The sequence below is a fragment of the Candoia aspera genome, chromosome 1 (assembly GCF_035149785.1).
Source record: "Candoia aspera isolate rCanAsp1 chromosome 1, rCanAsp1.hap2, whole genome shotgun sequence".
Taxonomy (NCBI): domain Eukaryota; kingdom Metazoa; phylum Chordata; class Lepidosauria; order Squamata; family Boidae; genus Candoia; species Candoia aspera.
In genome coordinates, this window is record NC_086153.1 from 200,799,909 (window position 1) to 200,819,013 (window position 19,105).

Sequence of the window (19,105 nt, forward strand, 5' to 3'; positions counted from 1 at the left end):
GTTTGGATATAGATGTGTCCAGATGTGTATGAATCAGAATGTATGCTATATAAGAGAATATTATTATCTTCACCACATTGGGAGGTTGGTATATAAATTAAATAATTAGTGAGTCCCACCCACAGAGGTCATGCGAGCCCAAGAAGGCTAATCCCCAGGGATGAAAAATAGCCCCTGGTTTAGACTGTTTTTTTCTGGGACACCCAGTAAATCATTGATTCTTATGTGACATCCCATATGCCATTCATGGGCTTCTGTAATTATGTTCTCTCTTTACATTGTTTCCCTTTTGCAGAAGGCCATGCTCAACAGGCTGGCAGAATGTGGTGGGTATTTTGCATGGGCTCACTTGCTCCACAGCCACCCTCAACACATAGGGCCTCCTTTGCTGGAATAAGAGGCTTAGAGTATCAGTAGCAGGTCCACAATCCGTGTTTCTGTCTTAAGCTTATCTGTGATGACATTCCATCCAACAAGGAATTTATTTACAGAAGCTGAGAGCTTGGTTGCACATGACTAAGTAATTAGTTAAATTTAGGGCAGTAAGTGTTATTTTATCATTGTGTATTCTACAAGGCTGGCCTATGCCCTCTAGGTCTCTTCTGTATTTATTCTCATTTTATTGTAAGACAACCTTTCCTAATCTTTTCCAGAAAATTACATGTGCTGCTGTGCATATTATTTCCCATAGGAAATGTTTATTAGGTATCTATAGTAATTTCATCTTTTTAAAATATTGGGTTTTTACTTGACGGATTATTCATTATGTGGAAAATAAAATTGGTATCTTTCATCAAATTGGATATTAGTGAGTTTCAAACCCTGATCCAAATATTTAAACAGTAGCCACTCTCAACTTACCTGAATGCTTATTCCTTTCCTTGTACTACTGATTTTTCACTTGAATTTATCTCTACTTCACCCTTTTTCTTTCTTTTTTTGTGACAATACAAAATCTATCATCACACGGTATCTTGTGCTCTTGAAGGGGCATCGGAGGAGACTTGTTATAGTTCTTCACTACCCAGAATTACCCCTTTGAAACTGGGGTTAATTCCAGTATATGGAAATAGACTGCACTTTTGGGATATGTCAGGTTATGCCAGCAATCAAGGAAAAAAATCTGAGAAGAGATAGATAACAATAGAATTGTAGAGCTGAGAAGGCCATTTGGCCCATGAAGTCTAATCTTGTGTAGTACAGAAATCCCAATTAAACAATGCACAACTGATGGTTGTCCAGCCTCTGCTTGAACATGTCCAATGAAGGGGAGTCTGCCCCATCCCCTCAATGGGTAATGGTTGAGCTGTTCTTACTCTTGATGTTTTTCTTGTTCTTGCAGATATCTTTGCATATTATTCTTTTATAAGATGCTTAATACAAGCATCAGCATCAAATAAACAAGTAAAGCTTAATTCATCCTCCACTCTAGCTAGCATCCTTACACAGGTAATACTATCATATTTGGAAGCTAAGCATATCCTTTATCTAACACTAGAGGTCTCTTTGGTCAACAGCCTGAGAAGCAGTAAAGGAGTAAAATGTTCAATTTCCTTTTAGTTTTCCTTCCTTTAGCTTATAATTTTTCTTATAATTTTGTTTTATTTATTTTAAGCTCCATTAAGTAGTGAGCTAAGGTCAGTTTTTATAGCAAAATATAATGTAAATCCTTCCAAAAATATGCATTTAAACCTTTTCTAAGAAGATAATGATTGCATTCTGATCTGGTTTTGTGTGTTTTTAAGGTCAAGATACTTCAAACAAATCAAAGCTAGGACCTGTGGAGCTGACCGTAGTTATAACTATACCAGTGTGTGTCTTGTCTATTGCTTTATTGCTGACAGCATACACATGCCAAGGACACCACTGCAGACACAGAAGGAAAAGAAGGCCAAATATTGAAGAACCTCTGTCTGAGTGCAGTCTGGTGAACCCAGGAAAATCTCTCAAAGATCTAATTTTTGACATGACAACATCGGGTTCTGGATCTGGTATGTTTATGTGCCCCAGAGTCAGTTACAGTTTCCTTAGGTGTGTAGTTCTTTCCATAAGGTAGAGCTCGCAGTGATGCAGTTGTGCATGAAGACTCCTATTACATTGTGTGAGTGGCCTAGGAGCTGGTGCAGTCTTGTTTCTTTCTGGGTCTGGGTCACTTCAGAGTTGTAAATTCTCCAAGATCACATGTAAAGGGACCATTGACACAACCACATTCCACAACATTGCCCTACATCTCAGGAAAATATGGTGAAATAATTTTGTTTATTAATCCAGATCACACTGTCCTGTATTTATTATTAAATGAATTGAAATAAATAAATTTAAAAGATAATGTAAGCAATTAAAAGCTTAAAATGCAACAGAGCAGCCTAAAACAGTATTTCAGTAAATGTAGTGTTGAAAATTTAATGGAAGAGTACTTAAGCAGGCATGATGGGATAAGAGGTCTCTCTGTAATGAAGCCTCTACACAATCTGGGCATCACAGTATAAAAAAGGTGTTTTTGCTCCTGAGGGAGGAGAGAGAAAAGGAGAAGGAGAAAGGCCTAAGTAGTAAGATGGGTATCTTTCACATAGAAAAAGTATATTTCAGTGTCTAGTAGATGAAAAATAATTCCATCATGGATTTATAGATTTCACCTTCAAAGGAATTGAAAAGAGAACAAATATTACTCACAAACAAAATCAAGCTAGCATTTGTTTTTTTCCTCAAAATAAAATCAACTGGGGGGCTACATTTACTTTTTCAAAATTTAGGAGGTGGTTGTGGGAGTCTGTTCTAATTTCCTTTGATCTTTAAGAGCCTGACTTTTATACAGAAGCTGCTTCTTTTCTCTAACTCTTCCTGACTGACCATACAACACTTTTAAGTAAAGAGATCCCTCAGCCATTTCATGGTTTGTTTGTTTTCATGGCAGTCTCCATCTCCTCCCATGGGAAAGGGCAACACATTTTTTATAGATTAAAAAATAAAAGAATAGCAGAAAAGCAGGCAGTATAAAAAGCACCTCTTTGATGCATCTCTATGCATAAGGCTTTAAATATGAAATCTAACACTTTGCACTGAATCTGGAAACAAATAGTTACCTAGTGTAAAATTAAATCTAGGTTAATTTTTGAGCCCCAGAAAAAACATGGCAGGAAGATTCTAAAATCATTAGGTTTCCTGTCTCATCCTAAAGACAGTTGCATGTACTCTGCTGTCCAAGGGCCCAACCAGAATGTCTCTGGAGCAGTGTTTCTCAACCTTGGGAACTTTAAGATGCAGGGACTTCAACTCCTAGAATTCCCCATCCAGTGATTCATGGACTTCAATTCCCAGAATTCCCCAGCCAGTTGAAGTTCACGCATCGCTGGCTGGGGAATTCTGGGAGTTGAGGTCCATGCATCTTAAAGTTCCCAAGGTTGAGAAACACTGCTCTAGAGCATTGATTCCTCTTTGAGATTCTTTACCTTGCCAGAGCTGAATGAGAGAAGTTCTGTTGCACCAGCTGCCATGGTAACTAAGAATAAGCCCTTATTTGTGATACATCTTATAAATGATGCCAGAGTTGCCCTTTGTGAAGAGCTGTGCTGTTTTATCTTTCAGAACTGCCTGTAAATGCCAAGTCTCAGAACTGAGGCAGTCCGTAAAATCTTACTTTTTAATAGTGAGAAAATGCTTGTCTCGGGATGAACTTTTGGCTCTACAGAGAGCAGGAAGGACAGATTCTCATGCATATTGCATGACTCTTGCATGTGGTCTGGAGCACTTTTATAGTGAGGGAAGTCTCTTGTGGGTTGGGTGAGGCACATCTATTTCTCAAGAGATAAAATGCAGTGTGCGAGTGTCATCTAAGACAAGCATGCACAACTAAGGGAGCATGGTCCGAAGAGCACCTCAAAAGTTGCCGCTGAATTGTAATTTTTACTGTGACATAAAGGGCAAATAATTAAATACATATTTACTTAAACTGTATTTAATTACTATAACTGAATTGAACCGTAACTCCATTTGTTTTTGTCCCAGCCTGTTCTGCTTTTGTCCTGTCTCTTCCCACAGTTTTAAATTGCACATATTCCCTGCATTTGGGAATATATATGAAAGTATTCTGAGAGCATCTTTTCTGGACAGTGTGAATACATGTTAAGCAATGATAGACTTATTTACAATTATTATCTGCTCAGAGTCATTGGGAGATGGGCGGCATACAAGTTTTTATTATTATTATTATTATTATTATTATTAATTATTGTTCCATGTGGAGCAGTACAAAATTCCATGGTAAAATTTCTGAGAGTGCCCAAATGTCTGTCTTGTCATCCATCCATCCATCCATCCATCCATTTTTTCTCTCTCTATCATCTAGTAAAGCCATTAGTTGCATTAGAAATTTCAGCTGCCCTCGGAATATTCTGCATATACTGTATCTGTAGAGAGAAGAAAAATTTGCCAAAGGAAATCACCATTTTTGACATTCCAAGTAATATGTGACTATAAGCCAAGTGTGGAATGGGTTCATCATTATAAAGCTACAATAGCTAACATTTCTGCAGTGTTTCCAGACATGTTTTGGCTTCAGAGGTCAGGCTCATGATGACAATTCCTGGATATTTTCTGTTCCAGTAACTTTTGAACTTTTTTTCTGAAGTAAGTATAGAACTGGTGAAATTCTTGCTTAAAACTGTGCTTTATGTGAATTGAAGTCACTGAACTCTCATTTCTTCTAAAATGAACAGTCTAAGCCTTGCCCTGAGAAAGAGCTACTCTGTTGAAGATAGCTTAATGAGGGTTGTGCCACTGTTAGTTAGCTGATATCCCTAGGCAGCACCTGGAACATGCTTCAGACAGCCATTGGCTATAATATCTTTGGGGAGATGGCATCACGATTTATTTATTTATTTTCTATCTGGCCTTTATTATTTTTTATAAATAGCTCAAGGCGGCGAACATACCTAATACTTCTTTCTCCTCCTATTTTCCCCACAACAACCACCCTGTGGGGTGAGTTGGGCTGAGAGAGAGTGACTGGCCCAAGGTCACCCAGCCGGCTTTCTTGCCTAAGGCAGGACTAGAACTCTCAGGCGCCTGGTTTCTAGCCCGTTACCTTAACCACATCTCAGAGCCTATTTTGATCGCTAGGACAAATGGCAAGAGTTGGATAAAAGGAAGAGTGCTTCCCATACTGTCCCTGTATCTATATCTCATCTGGCCTATTAGTCAAACAAGTCTTTATGTTTAAGAGAAAAAAGGGATCTCTCTCTCTCTCTCTCTCTCATATTCTTTCTCTCATGTTTCCCATTCTACAGGATGTGGCTTAGGTAAAAGTAAGACTTTCCTATTCCCATCTGTCTGTTAGCATTCATTGAAAGCTGAGCTAAACCCATACTCTGCATCCAAGACAACAACATTATGAGCATTTTACTTTTTCAGTGGAATGCTCTGCCACTTAATTACTGTACATATGCTGAGAAGCACATCCTCTAATCTCCAATATGTTTCCATCCCAAATGGAAAACAAAGCTTTAAAAAGCCACCTCTTCCTGTATTAATTTTTCAGTCTGATGAGCAGGGAAGGGGAACTGGTGACCTGCAGTATATTTATCTCCATGCTGGCTATACCTGCTCAGCATTGTTACTCAGCAACAACTGAAGGGTCACAGATTTTCCCTCCTGCTATAGAAGGCCAAAATAGATTTGTTGCTGGGTGAGATACAACATGAGCTGACTATGTCATCACTGGGTATAAAATGAGGAAAAAAGTTTGGAAAATATTTAATGTGGGTTGCCCCTTATGGAAGAGTAGTCATATGTATTTGGGAAACAGATATTTACTTCTGTTGTAATGATGGTGAATTCACAAAACATCATGATTATGATATATGGAAAAAAGCACCCCTGCTTACAATCAAACTCTGGGTACATTATTGTCCATTAAAGTGTCTGTGCTGAAAAAACACCATGCTTTCTTACATGGACCTTTGTTTAATGAGGTTGCTCTTCTCAGTCCCCACAACTGACCATAATTATAAGATTATTAACAGGCTGTGTATACTTTGCAAATGTGGCAGCATACCATCATCACATACTAAACAATAGTGCTTTGTTCATTATTCCAGTGAGTGTGTTCTTTGTGATAGGCCTTTCTATTCTTTTCCGTTTTCTGTTTTTCTGTTTCAGCTAAAAATCTGTGGTCCCTGAGCATGTGTAGTCTTCATTAGGCTGTTTTAATTTTTTTTTCATTTTATGTTCCCTCTTATTTTTTGTTTTTAGATTTTTAGGGGGTGCTTTTACAGACTTTGAGGTTTCCACATGCATGTTGATACTTTCAACTTGTTTCTCAGTGGCCTTGTTTTGGTTTGGCACTTTACCATTTGAGTTTTGTTCAAGGGGGAAAAAACACTCTACCAGTCTTGTCATAGAGAAACACTCTATCAGTCTTGCCACTGATTTGAATGAGATGAGATTATTTTAGCATAATATTAAACCTGGTAAAGAAAAATTCAATTTAAAAAAGTTTAAAACCTGTAATTGTATTTTTTTCTTGTTAGGTTTACCTCTCCTTGTCCAAAGGACAATTGCAAGGACTATTGTTCTTCAAGAAATAGTTGGAAAAGGTCGATTTGGCGAAGTCTGGCGTGGAAAATGGTGTGGAGAGGATGTTGCTGTGAAGATCTTTTCCTCAAGAGATGAAAGGTCGTGGTTTCGTGAAGCAGAAATCTATCAGACAATCATGCTGAGACATGAAAATATCTTGGGTTTTATTGCTGCTGATAACAAGGGTATCGTACTTCCAAAATGTTTCACAATGTTTGTCTTGTGCTGGATTAGACCAGTGGAATTATTTTTCTATTTAAAAAAAATAGGTTTGAGGAAAAAGAAAGAAACTGATGCATCTTATATGTAAACCAGTTTTGAAAAGCTTAGCTGATCATGCTTTGCATCTGGAAAAGTGAGGAAAGATGTATTGTGTACTTCTGCTGTGAAAAATCAGTACTTCCATATCAGCTGCATGGAAAACTGAAATTATCAGTGGCCTTCAGGGAGAGCCACTGGTAGCACACCTTGGTTCCAAGAGAGAACATTTCCTCTGGATAGGTTCACATATCATGCTAAGTTGTGATTTGTTTTAACCATGGTTTATTTAATAAGGCATTGTGCCCTGGTTAATACATACCACTACTCCATAAGCCATGATTTATAAACCACACACAGAACTAACACACATTGTGTCTTACATGTGAGTCAGCTTCTGTTGTTGAATTCTAACTAGGAATTTACATAGCAAACATCTCCTGCCTTAGCTATTATCTTCCGGGCATTATTATAATTTACCCTCTCTCTATATGCTTTGGAGAGATTATCTGTAATGGTTGCCTAATCCCAAATACTCAGTCTCACAAGCTCGGGCTTAAAGATAACTGATTTATTAAAGGAATAGTATGCAAATACAGAGAAAGCTGAGAATGAGCAAAAGCGCGCCAAATACAAACTTAAAAAGCATTGCCTGTGAGCAAGTTCCGCCCCCATTCCTCGTCAGTGCGCACCCCCTCCCAGGTGCTAGGAACCGTTAGACGCGCCTGGGAAAGTAACCTTGAGCAGGAGCGCAAACCCAAACATACATTCCAAGCCCTCAAAACAACGGAGGGCGGAGGAGTGGAAAAACCCGGGATGAGCGAAGGAACACGGAACAGAAGATGACATGTGAAACGTTACAATGTTAACAGAACACTGAAATGGGTAACATGACATTATCTAATTTATTTTACTATAGTTCTCCCCAGTGAAAAAATGGGACTAAGTTTAAATATAAAGAATACCAAACTAACGACAAAAGGTACAGCAACCATCTCAGACAGTGAAATTGAAGTGGTGGATAGCTACTACTTTTCAGGATTGACTATCGACAATAAATGTACCAGCAGTCAAGAAATACGCTGAAGACTAGCACTTAGCAGGGTAGCCGTGAAGGACTTGGAAAAGACGTTCAGATGCCATGATGAGTCTACACTTAACAAAAATCAGAATTATGCAGACAATGGTTTTTCCTGTAAACCTCTATGGAAGTGAAAGTCGCACTTTGAAGAACCAGTATAGAAGGAGTATTGATGCTTTTGAACTTTGTTGTTGGAGAAGACTCTTGAGGGTACAATGGATAGCCAAGGTAACAAATAAATGGATCATACAACAAATCAATCCAGAGTTTTCACTCAAGGCATATATGACCAGACTCAAATGATCATATTTTGGACCCATTATGCCAAAACCTAGCTCCCTTGAGAAGACTATAAAGTTTAGAAAGGTGGAACGAAAAAGAAGATTACCAGCAGCAAGGTGGATGGCTCAATTGCAGCAGCAATGGACTATTGAAGACGTGAAGGGCCAGGTTGGGAACAGATCATACTGGAGAAGGTCTGGCTATATGGTTGCTAAAAGTTGACACTGACTTGATGGCATTTAATCAATCAGTTTCCTTTTTTTAAACACTGCTGTTAGCATTGTTTTTAGAATTGTTTAAAGCAGGCTTTTACAACCTGGTGAGCTCTCAATGTGTGGGGAATACAGTTTCAACATTTCCTGCAAGTATAATCTGCAAGGCAGCAGGTTGGGAAAAACTGGATATAGGTGTATCTTTATTTATGCAACTATATGAAATCTGACTTTTTTTTAATGATGTGAACTAAGGGTTTTTAAACTTTTTCTGGCTGCAGAATCTGTTAAAAAAAAAATTCCAAGACCGATGATCAAGAGGCAAAGTCTCATTGAGCACAAACACCCCTGGGAGAATTTGGCTTCTGAATGTTGGCTGAAAAGCTTGCTTGCTTGCTTTCTCACTTGCTTACTTTCTTACTTGTTTTGCTTCTGCAGAACACAGTTTGAAAAATCATGGTGTAGACCATAATTATTTTTTAATGATGTAGACATTACTGCCTCTAAGTGCCCTATTCCTTATCATTCACTTGGGTTACTAGGGAGTTGATGAAATAGGTAGGAGAGCATTTGAAACGGATTAAACAAAGATTCAGGCCTGCTTGAAGTTTAACTCAACAGTGGTGGAGACAGCAAATAATGCTTATTACTCTGGTGCTATTGTATCCATATGGAATAAGTCACTGCTTTTTTTCCATGCTGTGAGTCATCTCCTTCATCAAGATGATGGAGACTGGGAGAGGGAGCCAGAGTAGTCAGTGGTTTGCTATGAGTAGTCTGCATAATTCTTTACAGATAAGACTGTATGCATCATGACCTGGGCTTCAGTGTTGGGGTGACCATAGGAATGAAATTTAATTGGATCTGTTATTCAGAATTCTTACAGCTTGTAGATCTGAAGGATGAAGACAGCATAAATGTTAAGATGAAGGTTATCATCTTGCTCATTGTCACTCCTTGCCTCTTCTGATTGATTAAATCACAAGAACAGGACTGGTCCCTTGATTAAGGGTGATAAACAATGCTTCCTTGGTAGTAGGATGGATTTCGCTCTGCCTAAAGGAGGAAATTATATGACTTCTGTTGAAGAAGCCCTCCCTTGACCTGGGATGTCTGTGCATTTATAGCAAATCACAAACATTCTATTTCTGGAAAGGAGACTGAGAAGGTTCACAGCTCAAGCTGCATCTGTATGATACTTATTACCTGGACCCATTTCAATTGCATTTCTGGCAATTGATGAATGATATACTAGAAACTGGATGCAGGAAGTGGGTAGGTACTGTGGCCTACCTAGTTCTGTGCACCTCAGTGGTATTTTTCTGAATTGTTTGCCAAGGTTGGACTTTAGGGGGCACTGTTTCACAATAGTTGTCCTTCTGTCAGGTTTTGTCCAAAACCTGGTGCTAGGAAACTACTATTTGACATCTAGGCCATTGACCTGCGATATCCATCAGTATTTCATCTTGACTTATGTGTCATTCACTCTCTTCATGAAATTGATGAGGGAAATCATTCTGATGACACGAAGCTCTGTTGCTCCTGATCACCCAGTCCCAGGGAAGCTGCTAGAAATCCTTGAATGTTGTATAAACTTGTTATCTTATATTTGTTTTGTATGTTCTTATACCAATGCCATAATGAGAGAACTGTAGAATGCTCTTAAGATATAGTCCTGTGGCAGAATGAATTCCAGGGGCTTCTTTAAATAAATTGCCTCCTGTGGTTTATTTATTTTGACCAAGGAGCAAATATCCTCTGGCCTCTGGCTGTCTTCTCTGGGGATTATAGCATTGTACTATGAAGGGTTGTAGTGGAAGGGAAGGGAAGTGGGGGCCAGGGAATATTGCTCCTTTCTTCTCTGTTGGTCTGCAGCTGCTGGAACTTTAGGCTCAGAGAGATTCTAACCAATTAACTGGATGTTCTGTTAAGTGTGTCGGTTTTAGTAGACTCAAGAATACACAGTTCTGGATGGAGATTTCCACAGAGGGCAGGACTTTTATAGCAAACAGCTGAGCAAATAAGAGAAATAAAGGTGCCACAGATCTCTTTCTTCTCCTGTGTGAACAATGTTTTGAAGGAATGATCTGATCCTTAAAAAGCTGATTGCATCTTTGATTGGAGAAGGGGCATGGTGGCCTTGAGGCTATTAATCTTCCAAAACATTCTTAAATAATTGTTATTAGTATAAAAACTCCAGAAATCATTTCCAGTTTTTGCTGTTCCAGTTCCATATGCCCATTTCTGTTTCATGTAAATGCTGATGTCGCATCTAGGTGCTAATCTGACAATTTGAGATAGTCACAATTTTAGTATCATCTAAACGTCTTTGCATTTGAGGATAAGATCCATGATACGTAGAAGAAGCGTGTCAGTAGATTTGTAAAGATACTGTTTAAGTGAACAGTTGGCATGGGTGGGCTTCAGCATAATAGTTTAAGTCCTATAAATGAGGTAGATGAACTACAAGCAGATAAAGGGCAAAATATACCCCTGCCTGCCCTCCCTCTAATGTGTTGATTTTCACTGATGAGTCTTATGCTCAGAATTATAGCTTATGCCGTATATGCTTGTTTGGAAACCAGCCTGTCATGAGCACTGATGGTGAGCAGGATGGGGCCCCTATCCAGGGGGGAAAACGCATGCATAGTAGCGAGGATTTGAGCTGTCATTCAAAGAGACACAGATCAGACCCGCCTTGACTTTTGGGGGTTATCTGCATGGGTTTTCTCACGCTTCTTCAGTTTGTTAGGATTTTCTGTCTAATGTAGCAGTAATAAAACACTAGAGAACTATTCCTCATCTCGGCGTGGTTCCTGCTTGTCAGGACACAGCCTCTGCATTCAGTGAGAGTTACTCCCCAGGGTTGTGGACTGATGCCTTAATATGAGAAACTCCATTCTAGCATGTTTTATATAGTCATGTTAGCATTCTCTATTGCCAAATCCTTCCTAAAGAAAGGTTTTGGGAATCTCCTGAACCTTGGCATTATTAAACTTTTGTGCTTTCTTGTAATTTCCTGTTAATGCATATATAAAATGTCTCTCCATAGACAATGGGACCTGGACTCAGCTGTGGCTTGTAACTGAATATTATGAACAGGGCTCTTTGTTTGACTACTTAAACAGCAACACTGTGACAGCTGACGGAATGATTAAGCTGACATTTTCAATAGCCAGTGGGCTAGCACATCTTCACATGGAAATCGTTGGAACCCAAGGTACAACCCTTTTCAGTGCAGTTTTGTGTTAAAGTCATAAGACTTGAGAATGACTTGAATGGAAGCTAGAGGGATACACTCAGTGCGGCAACCAAGCTTAACTCAACTTAATTGACATTCACATCTCAGCCTAACCAGGAATAATTGCTGTCCTCCTCTTCCAGCAGCACTATAACACCTGGCAACTTCAGGAGTGGTGAGAAATTGCCTTCTTCATTAGCTTGAGTATCATTTGCTCCTCCCTCTGACTGACATGTGGGATTGGCATTCAGTCTGATTATTGAAACTCTGCGTAATCATGAAGAAGTCCTCCTCCTTGCTTTTTCCACGTCCCATCTTTCCTTTTGCATTGTCTGAATTAAATGTATACAGCACTTGAAAATTTTTATAAGCACTTTATAAACAATTGTGAGAGTAAAGTCTCCTTCACCTTGAGCTTGATTGCTGGGGAAGTCATGGATATGTCCATAGAGGGATTGCCTCTTTCCAGGATAGAGGGCTTTTGTTTTTACTTCTTTACAGTCCAAGGATTTCCTGGTTGTCTCTTATCCAAATACTAACTAGACCCAGCCCTACAGTACTTAGCTTTCTGAGATTCCAGCAAATTCAGATAATGTAAGTGGGGCTTTCTTCACAAAATCTCACGGGTTAGATTCAGTTGAGAGGTCAGACCTCCTCACCCGCACTTTCTTTTGCTGGGCTAAATCCACCCAACTGCACAAAGGGTGGATTTAGACATCTGAGTCACTTTTTTCTGGCTTTATCATTTTGGCTGAGCCAGAGCAGAGCTAGAATTGGGCCTTGTCTTTTTCTTCATTTTGTAATTCTGGGGTTTGATCTGTTCACTTGCTGTACCACATCTTCTAGCTCTGGAAAGCATATATGTCCTTACTCATCACTTACTGTGATCTAACTATGTTGGGGAAGGAATATAGGCAGCCTTATCAGTAAAACTAATCTTAATCCTTCTGGTTAATTTCTAGTGAATTCCATATTTGTTATAAAGAAACTGCTTGCTTTGATTTCCAGTGCTTACCTTAGTAGCATGCACTGAATTCTTGCACCTGCCAGCCTGTGGCTGAATCAACCCCACATATGTGGAGGTTCCATTCTGCCATAGTTAGAGTTATTATGAAGTATCTGGTTGCAAACATGTCATCAAGCTGTCCTTTGAGCATCATAGCTTGCAAAAGCTTTTTAACAGAAACAGAAGCAATGGCATATCCCTAGTAATGTGACTTCCCTGCCTGTTACAAGTGCTAATTTTTAATTCGTAAATGGCCAGACAAATGCACACAACGTTACTGGAATTATGGATGGGGTGGGGATAAGCAATAGCATTTTTTTTTAATGGAGTGAAGGTGAGGAGATCTTTGTCATTCTAAGAGGCAGGGCACTGTCTGAATCATGTTTTTTGAGCTCTTGTGTTAATCAGGTGGAGGGAGAACTGTTTCTCATAATATTCCCCACCCGTTCTCAGCATGTTGAGGCAGGCAGAAGTGATGATGATCAAAGCTCAGGTTTGTGAGGAATGAGAGAGATTAGAAATGGAGTGAAAAATATGCCAAGTGGAAGTGCCCCATAGTGAAGTGTCTGATGACACCAAATGAGTGTGGTGATTGAGTGAGGCTTAGTTCTGGAATGTTTCTGATCTAATTTGCTAGATTAACTTGCATTTCCTCATTCTGTTTTATTTTATAAATATAAGATACTTCTAGAAGTTACAGAATGGTCCTTTTCTAAATCATTGTTTGGAAGCATCTTAGTTTTAGTGTTCATAAATGAGTATGAAATGAACAATAAATGTAGTAGCTCTATTTCTACAATTGGCCATAATGTGGAGTATGTGTTTGTGGAGTAGCCTCGGTCCAAAATGGGAGCTATAGAAGAGTGGTGGACAGCACCTGCTCCCAACAGCCTTCTGTGGGACTCACCTATTGCAGTCAGCCATCCCTGCATTTTCCCAACAATCAGCTGATAAATGGATTTCAGGGGATGCCACTGTGTTGCAGAAGCCCTTCTCCAATATAATACCATGTTCCTCCCTTGCAGCATGCAAAACAAATGCTTGATTGGTTGCCTGGGAGCATAAGATTGCTAACCAGCTGATTCGTGGAGAAATTACATTCTCATAATTTCTCCACTGATCAGCTGTTTAGCAGTCTTATGCTCCCAGCTGTCTTCATGACAGCAGGTTAATTGGGAGGCAATAGAAAAGCAGCACTTAAAAGAAAAACCAGGCTTTCCTGTTCTTTTCAACCCTTCTAGCTGCACCTTGGTGCAAGAAATATACCCCTTTTGGTTACGGTGCCTGAAGAATCCACCTGAATGTGTAAGTTGGATGGGGCTCCATGTATTAGTCCTGCTGCAAGGATCCTAACCATTCCAGGTTAAGCAGCAAAGACTGCTTGAGATTTCTATTTGTTTTCACTTGAACATAAATGGAAGTTGTCAACCAGGAATCCTGCCTTATCAAGTAGATAGAATATTTTATTCTGTTCCTCTTACTAGTGTTGACATATTGTATTCATCCTAAGACCTGAATAGCAGTGTAGTGTGTATTTTCTGTTAAATAAACCAATTGTATATTATTTTGAACTTGTCATATATTTTGTGCTTGAAAGGAAAGCCAGCTGTTTCACACAGAGACCTGAAATCTAAAAATATTCTGGTCAAAAGGAATGAAACCTGTGCTATTGCTGACCTGGGGCTAGCTGTGAAGCATGACTCTATATTAAACACAATTGACATACCACAGAATCCTAGAGTAGGAACCAAGAGGTAAGACAAAAAAACTTGTTTTTAAAAATTGTATGATATGAGCATAAAACTCAAAGGGTGTTGGGCAAATAACCTCTTGTGAATTGTACCTCTTCATTTCAGTGCTAGGTCCCCAGATTTGTGCAGTCTGGCCAATCATTCTCTAGTTTTGCTTTTTAACTTTGTTGTGGAGCATTTTGAATTATCACATGACCCATAGCCATATATGTCTGGGCAAGAAAGAATCAAAATACTGCTGAACTCTCCTTGTGATCCTTCAGAAATTACTTTTGTATGAGTGGATGATATGGTTTTATTAGTTCATTCTCAAGTTGGCCTGAGAAGATTGCTGCGAAAGCTAAGTTCCTATTGCACCTTTAACTCTCTAATTATTAATAAAAGTAAATCTAAAGTGCTGGTATTCAGTAAAAAAAAAAAGGTGAAATACAATTGGCCTATAAATGGAAAACCCACTGAACAAGTTAATTCTTATACTTATTGAGGGGTGGCTTTTACTAACACTGGTTTGTGGATAAAACATTTTAGAAGAGGCGCAGCAAGAGCCAAAGCAAGTACTGAAATGCTATACAAATTATTTTATCACAATGAACCAAGCACGTTGACACCTATCTTGAAAGTCTTTAGGGCCAAAATAATTCCAGTGATGACTTATGGAGCTGAATTATGGGGTTTGAACAAAGTTTCCCCACTCGAACAAATTCAAACATGTTTCCTGAGGCACATTTTAGGAACCGATAGGAACACGTCTGCCTCAGCAGTCAGAGCGGAATTAGGCTTTTATCCTCCAAATAGTTATCTAATGATTAATTTTTTTACATATTGACTGAAGATTCAAACAATGGACCTTAAGAGACTTCTAGAATCTGCCTAATTGAACAGCTGAGTATGATGCAGCCTAAGTTTGACACGTGGGCTTGTCAAATTTATGATGTTACCTCACATTGTGGGCTGTTTATTCAGCACTTGCTATCCAGGGCCCCCCAGGCAAGGAAAATTTTTATGCAGAGAGTTATGCGTATAAGTGCCCAAACTGATTTGGAGCTTTTAGCCAAAAATAGTTCTTTAAAGTGGTTGGCTATTAACAAAAACAAATGTTCACCCTGAAAAATACCTCTCTGTGAGTCTGCCCCAATCTTTAAGAAGGGCTTTTTCCAGAGCAAGATTTGAGTTGTTGGATTCAATGGCCAAATATGGAAGCTTTCACAACATTCCATACTATGAGAGAACTTGGATATGCAATTTGCCTGATATTGAAAATATTTCTCATATCCTGTTTAATTGTCAACTATATGCATCTATCAGACTTAAATATCTATCTCCACTATTGGAAAGAACAGCGTACTGGGACCCGAATTTTAGATTGTCTTATTTTCTCCAGGGTAATAATATATATATATATATTGTATGCAGAACTGCTATGTTCATATTGGAGGCTGGGGCTTTAATTGGGGTACCCTGTAAAGGTGACTCTCTCATCTGATTAGTGCCTCCTTGTACTGTGATTACATATATTTGTGTTTTGTTTTATTATTGTATCCCTTCCTATTATTTGATTATGCTTTGTTTATATTTTAATTTTATCTTGCTGTATTGATAAGGCCAATTCAACTAAACAATGACATGAAATACTTTTGTATGACTCAAAATCTATTGTTTTGCCCTAGTAAACTCTATAACTTCTTGAAATCAAATAAGGAATTTCCTTAAATAAATGTCTTGGCTGTACGGGATGATTGTGTGGGGTTGTGTAGGGTTTAGCTTTTCCCCAAGTCTCAGGGGCTAACACAAAACCAGCAGCTTATCATAGAAGGAAGATTGTTGTTCATTGCTAGTTATTTCCTATCAAAGCAAATTGCAGCTTCAGAGAGACAATTAGGTGAATGAATCAGCATTTCTATGTCCATCGGAAAGTAGTAATGAACTTATTGAAACCTTTTTATGTAAAAAATCAAGTAGATTGGACATGAATCAAATTGACCCATGCCTGATGTGGGAGTGCATATTTTGTTTTGACACTGTGATCAATTGATGATCAATGTTATATTTGGGGAGCGTTTATTCCATTCCCTTATGTGTGTGAATCTTGCAAATTGATTATAGGGAAGCTGCTAAAGTAGGAGGCTTTTGGGAAAAAAATATGAATAATATTTTGAATCTTTCCTCTCAAATAAGTTCACTTATTTAAAAATATCACATGTATAGTCCATTTGGATTATCTTTCCTTTAATCATGCTGCTGAATATTGGAAAGACTAAATCCTCATTAGGTGTGGTAAACAACATATAATTTCCCTTTCTTCAACAAATCTGTGAGTTTCAATGTCTCTGTGTTTGGAAGGTACATGGCTCCAGAAATACTTGATGATACAATGAACACAAATATCTTTGAGTCTTTCAAGCGTGCGGATATCTATTCTCTTGGACTGGTGTATTGGGAGATATCCAGAAAATGCTCAGTTGGAGGTATGACCCATGTCTCTTATTATGGCTACTTACACTTAACCAAAGTTTTGCTTCTTACTGAATTTTTGATTCATTTTGGACATAATGTATTACGTTTATTTATACAAAAATGTATAATTTGTTGTAAAGAGCTTTCAAAATATAATATGCCTATCAAGGCATATTAACCAAACCAAAAGAAGCATAAACAGAGTAAATACCAAAATGAATATTCAATAAATTAAATGAGATAGAAATAAAATAAAAAACTTATTTAAAAATGTTTTCAGTTTTCAAAAGCACATGCAAAGAGAGCAAGGTAACTCTTATTTATTTATTTATTTATTTATTTATTTATTTTATTTATTATTCACATTTCTATCACTGCCCATCTCCCCCCAAAAGGGGGACTCTTTAATACAGTTCCAGGTGGTTTCAAATCAGAGAGAAGTAAATTCTGGGCAACGCTGATTTGAACACTAAGGGGAAATAATCTTTTATACTTCAATTACATGTCTGAATTTGGAGAATAGGGTTGACACTTTTTGAAACTCATGATCTTTGAAGACTAACTGGATTAAGAAAGTCTATTTGATGCACTGGTTATGGTGCCAAGCTAGTAGCCAGCTGGGTGACCTTGGGACTGTCGTTTTCTCTCAGTCCTAAGAAGAAGGTAATGGCAAACTACTTCCAAAAATCTTGCTAAGAAAACTGCAGGGATTGGTCCAGGCAATTGTCAGGAATCAACACTGGGACACAAAACAAAACAAAACTGGATTACAGTTAGAAACACAGTTCCAAAATATACTTATATAGAATTCTATTTCTGGTCCCTTAAGACATTTCTACAATCGCACTCCTACACTGAAGTCAAACTTGAGGATCTCTTTTTGTCATCCAGACATTGTTATTACAAGATTGTAGAGCTGGATATAGGTTCCTGTAAGATTTGTGATCTCATATTAGGTAATTTATAACTATGTTCTGTTATTACTGTTATACAGAAATGCCTAATTCACCCCCTCTCAACCCATACCAAAGTTTGTTAGTCATCAGCTGATCTTTTTTTACATAAGAAGGATTGGTATGGAAAAATACATGCCAAATTCAGGATCCTGTCTATGCTACAGCTTTAAATGAAGCTTGTTTCCAATTATTTTTAATTTGAGCCTAATGGCTCTGAAGATTCTGTTTTACAGCTTACATTGTGTATGTATCTACACAAAAGTTAATATTTTGATGTTGAATCATCTTTTGAAAAAAAACAGATGATGTTGATAGAGAAGCCATTCGCTCCCAAGCAAGTGTCTCCAGATGTGTTCAGAAGTATAGGTCAGCATTTCCTTGGGAATTCAGGAAGTTCTACTCCCAACATGTTTGGACACACCACGTTGGGAAAGGCTTGCAACAGAAAGTTGTATTAGAAAATTGGTGACTAGTATTATAGTTACAAAAATTCTGAAACCTGTTTTCTACAACATTTGAAATGGCACTAATAAATTTCTATTTGTATTACGTTGCTGTCTTAGGAATTGTGGACGAGTACCAGTTACCTTATTACGACGCTGTGTCTTCTGACCCTTCAATAGAAGAAATGAGAAAGGTAGTCTGTGAACAAAAGCTGAGACCAAATATCCCAAATCAGTGGCACAGCTGTGAGGTAACATCATCACCTTCATTTTAAAAAATGTACATTTTCAATAGTCTCTAATGGAATAAAAGAGACACAGTATAAAGCAGGATTCACCTCTGGGTGCCTTATACCTTCACGTTCCTAACTTCCATCCTAGAATAAGAAAGTGCTAATCCAGTACCTGAAGCCACGCTCAAAGAATATCTTTAGGGTTACCTGATAGCTGAACAGGCAAAGGAAGACACATACAATTGGAAAGGAGGGCAAATGGGCGGTGGGGGGAGGACACACTGCCCTGCAGAGAAAAGGTGCTCTGGAAGAGATACCTTGTTAGATACTCAAAAAGCTGGACAATATTTGATTTTAAGCCAGGCAGAGGACATGAGGATGAAAAGGAGGACACATCCTCCTTTTGCTGGATGTCTGGTAACCCTGTTTCTACCCATAGAAAGACATACTGTAAACAGCTTCTGGGGATACTGGCAAAGGGAAACCTTCAGGCAGCCCTGGTGATGTTCTGCATGAAATGTATGTACCAATATAAGGAAAGCAGTATTGGATCAGACCAAAGGCTTCATTGATTCAGCATTAGTTCCCACAGTTGTTGGCCACACAGTTATGGAA

General features: G+C 38.4%; 1 protein-coding gene across 1 annotated transcript in view; it reads left to right on the forward strand.

Moving 5' to 3' along the window:
• Window positions 1–19,105, forward strand: part of ACVR1C (activin A receptor type 1C) — a 50,505-nt gene that overhangs the window by 25,625 nt on the left and 5,775 nt on the right. Inside the window, exons 3-8 of the mRNA XM_063318344.1 lie at window positions 1,746–1,991; window positions 6,528–6,758; window positions 11,459–11,626; window positions 14,251–14,407; window positions 16,745–16,869; window positions 18,378–18,508. Coding sequence (XP_063174414.1) covers window positions 1,746–1,991; window positions 6,528–6,758; window positions 11,459–11,626; window positions 14,251–14,407; window positions 16,745–16,869; window positions 18,378–18,508 — 1,058 coding nt within the window. The remainder of the gene's footprint in view (window positions 1–1,745; window positions 1,992–6,527; window positions 6,759–11,458; window positions 11,627–14,250; window positions 14,408–16,744; window positions 16,870–18,377; window positions 18,509–19,105) is intronic.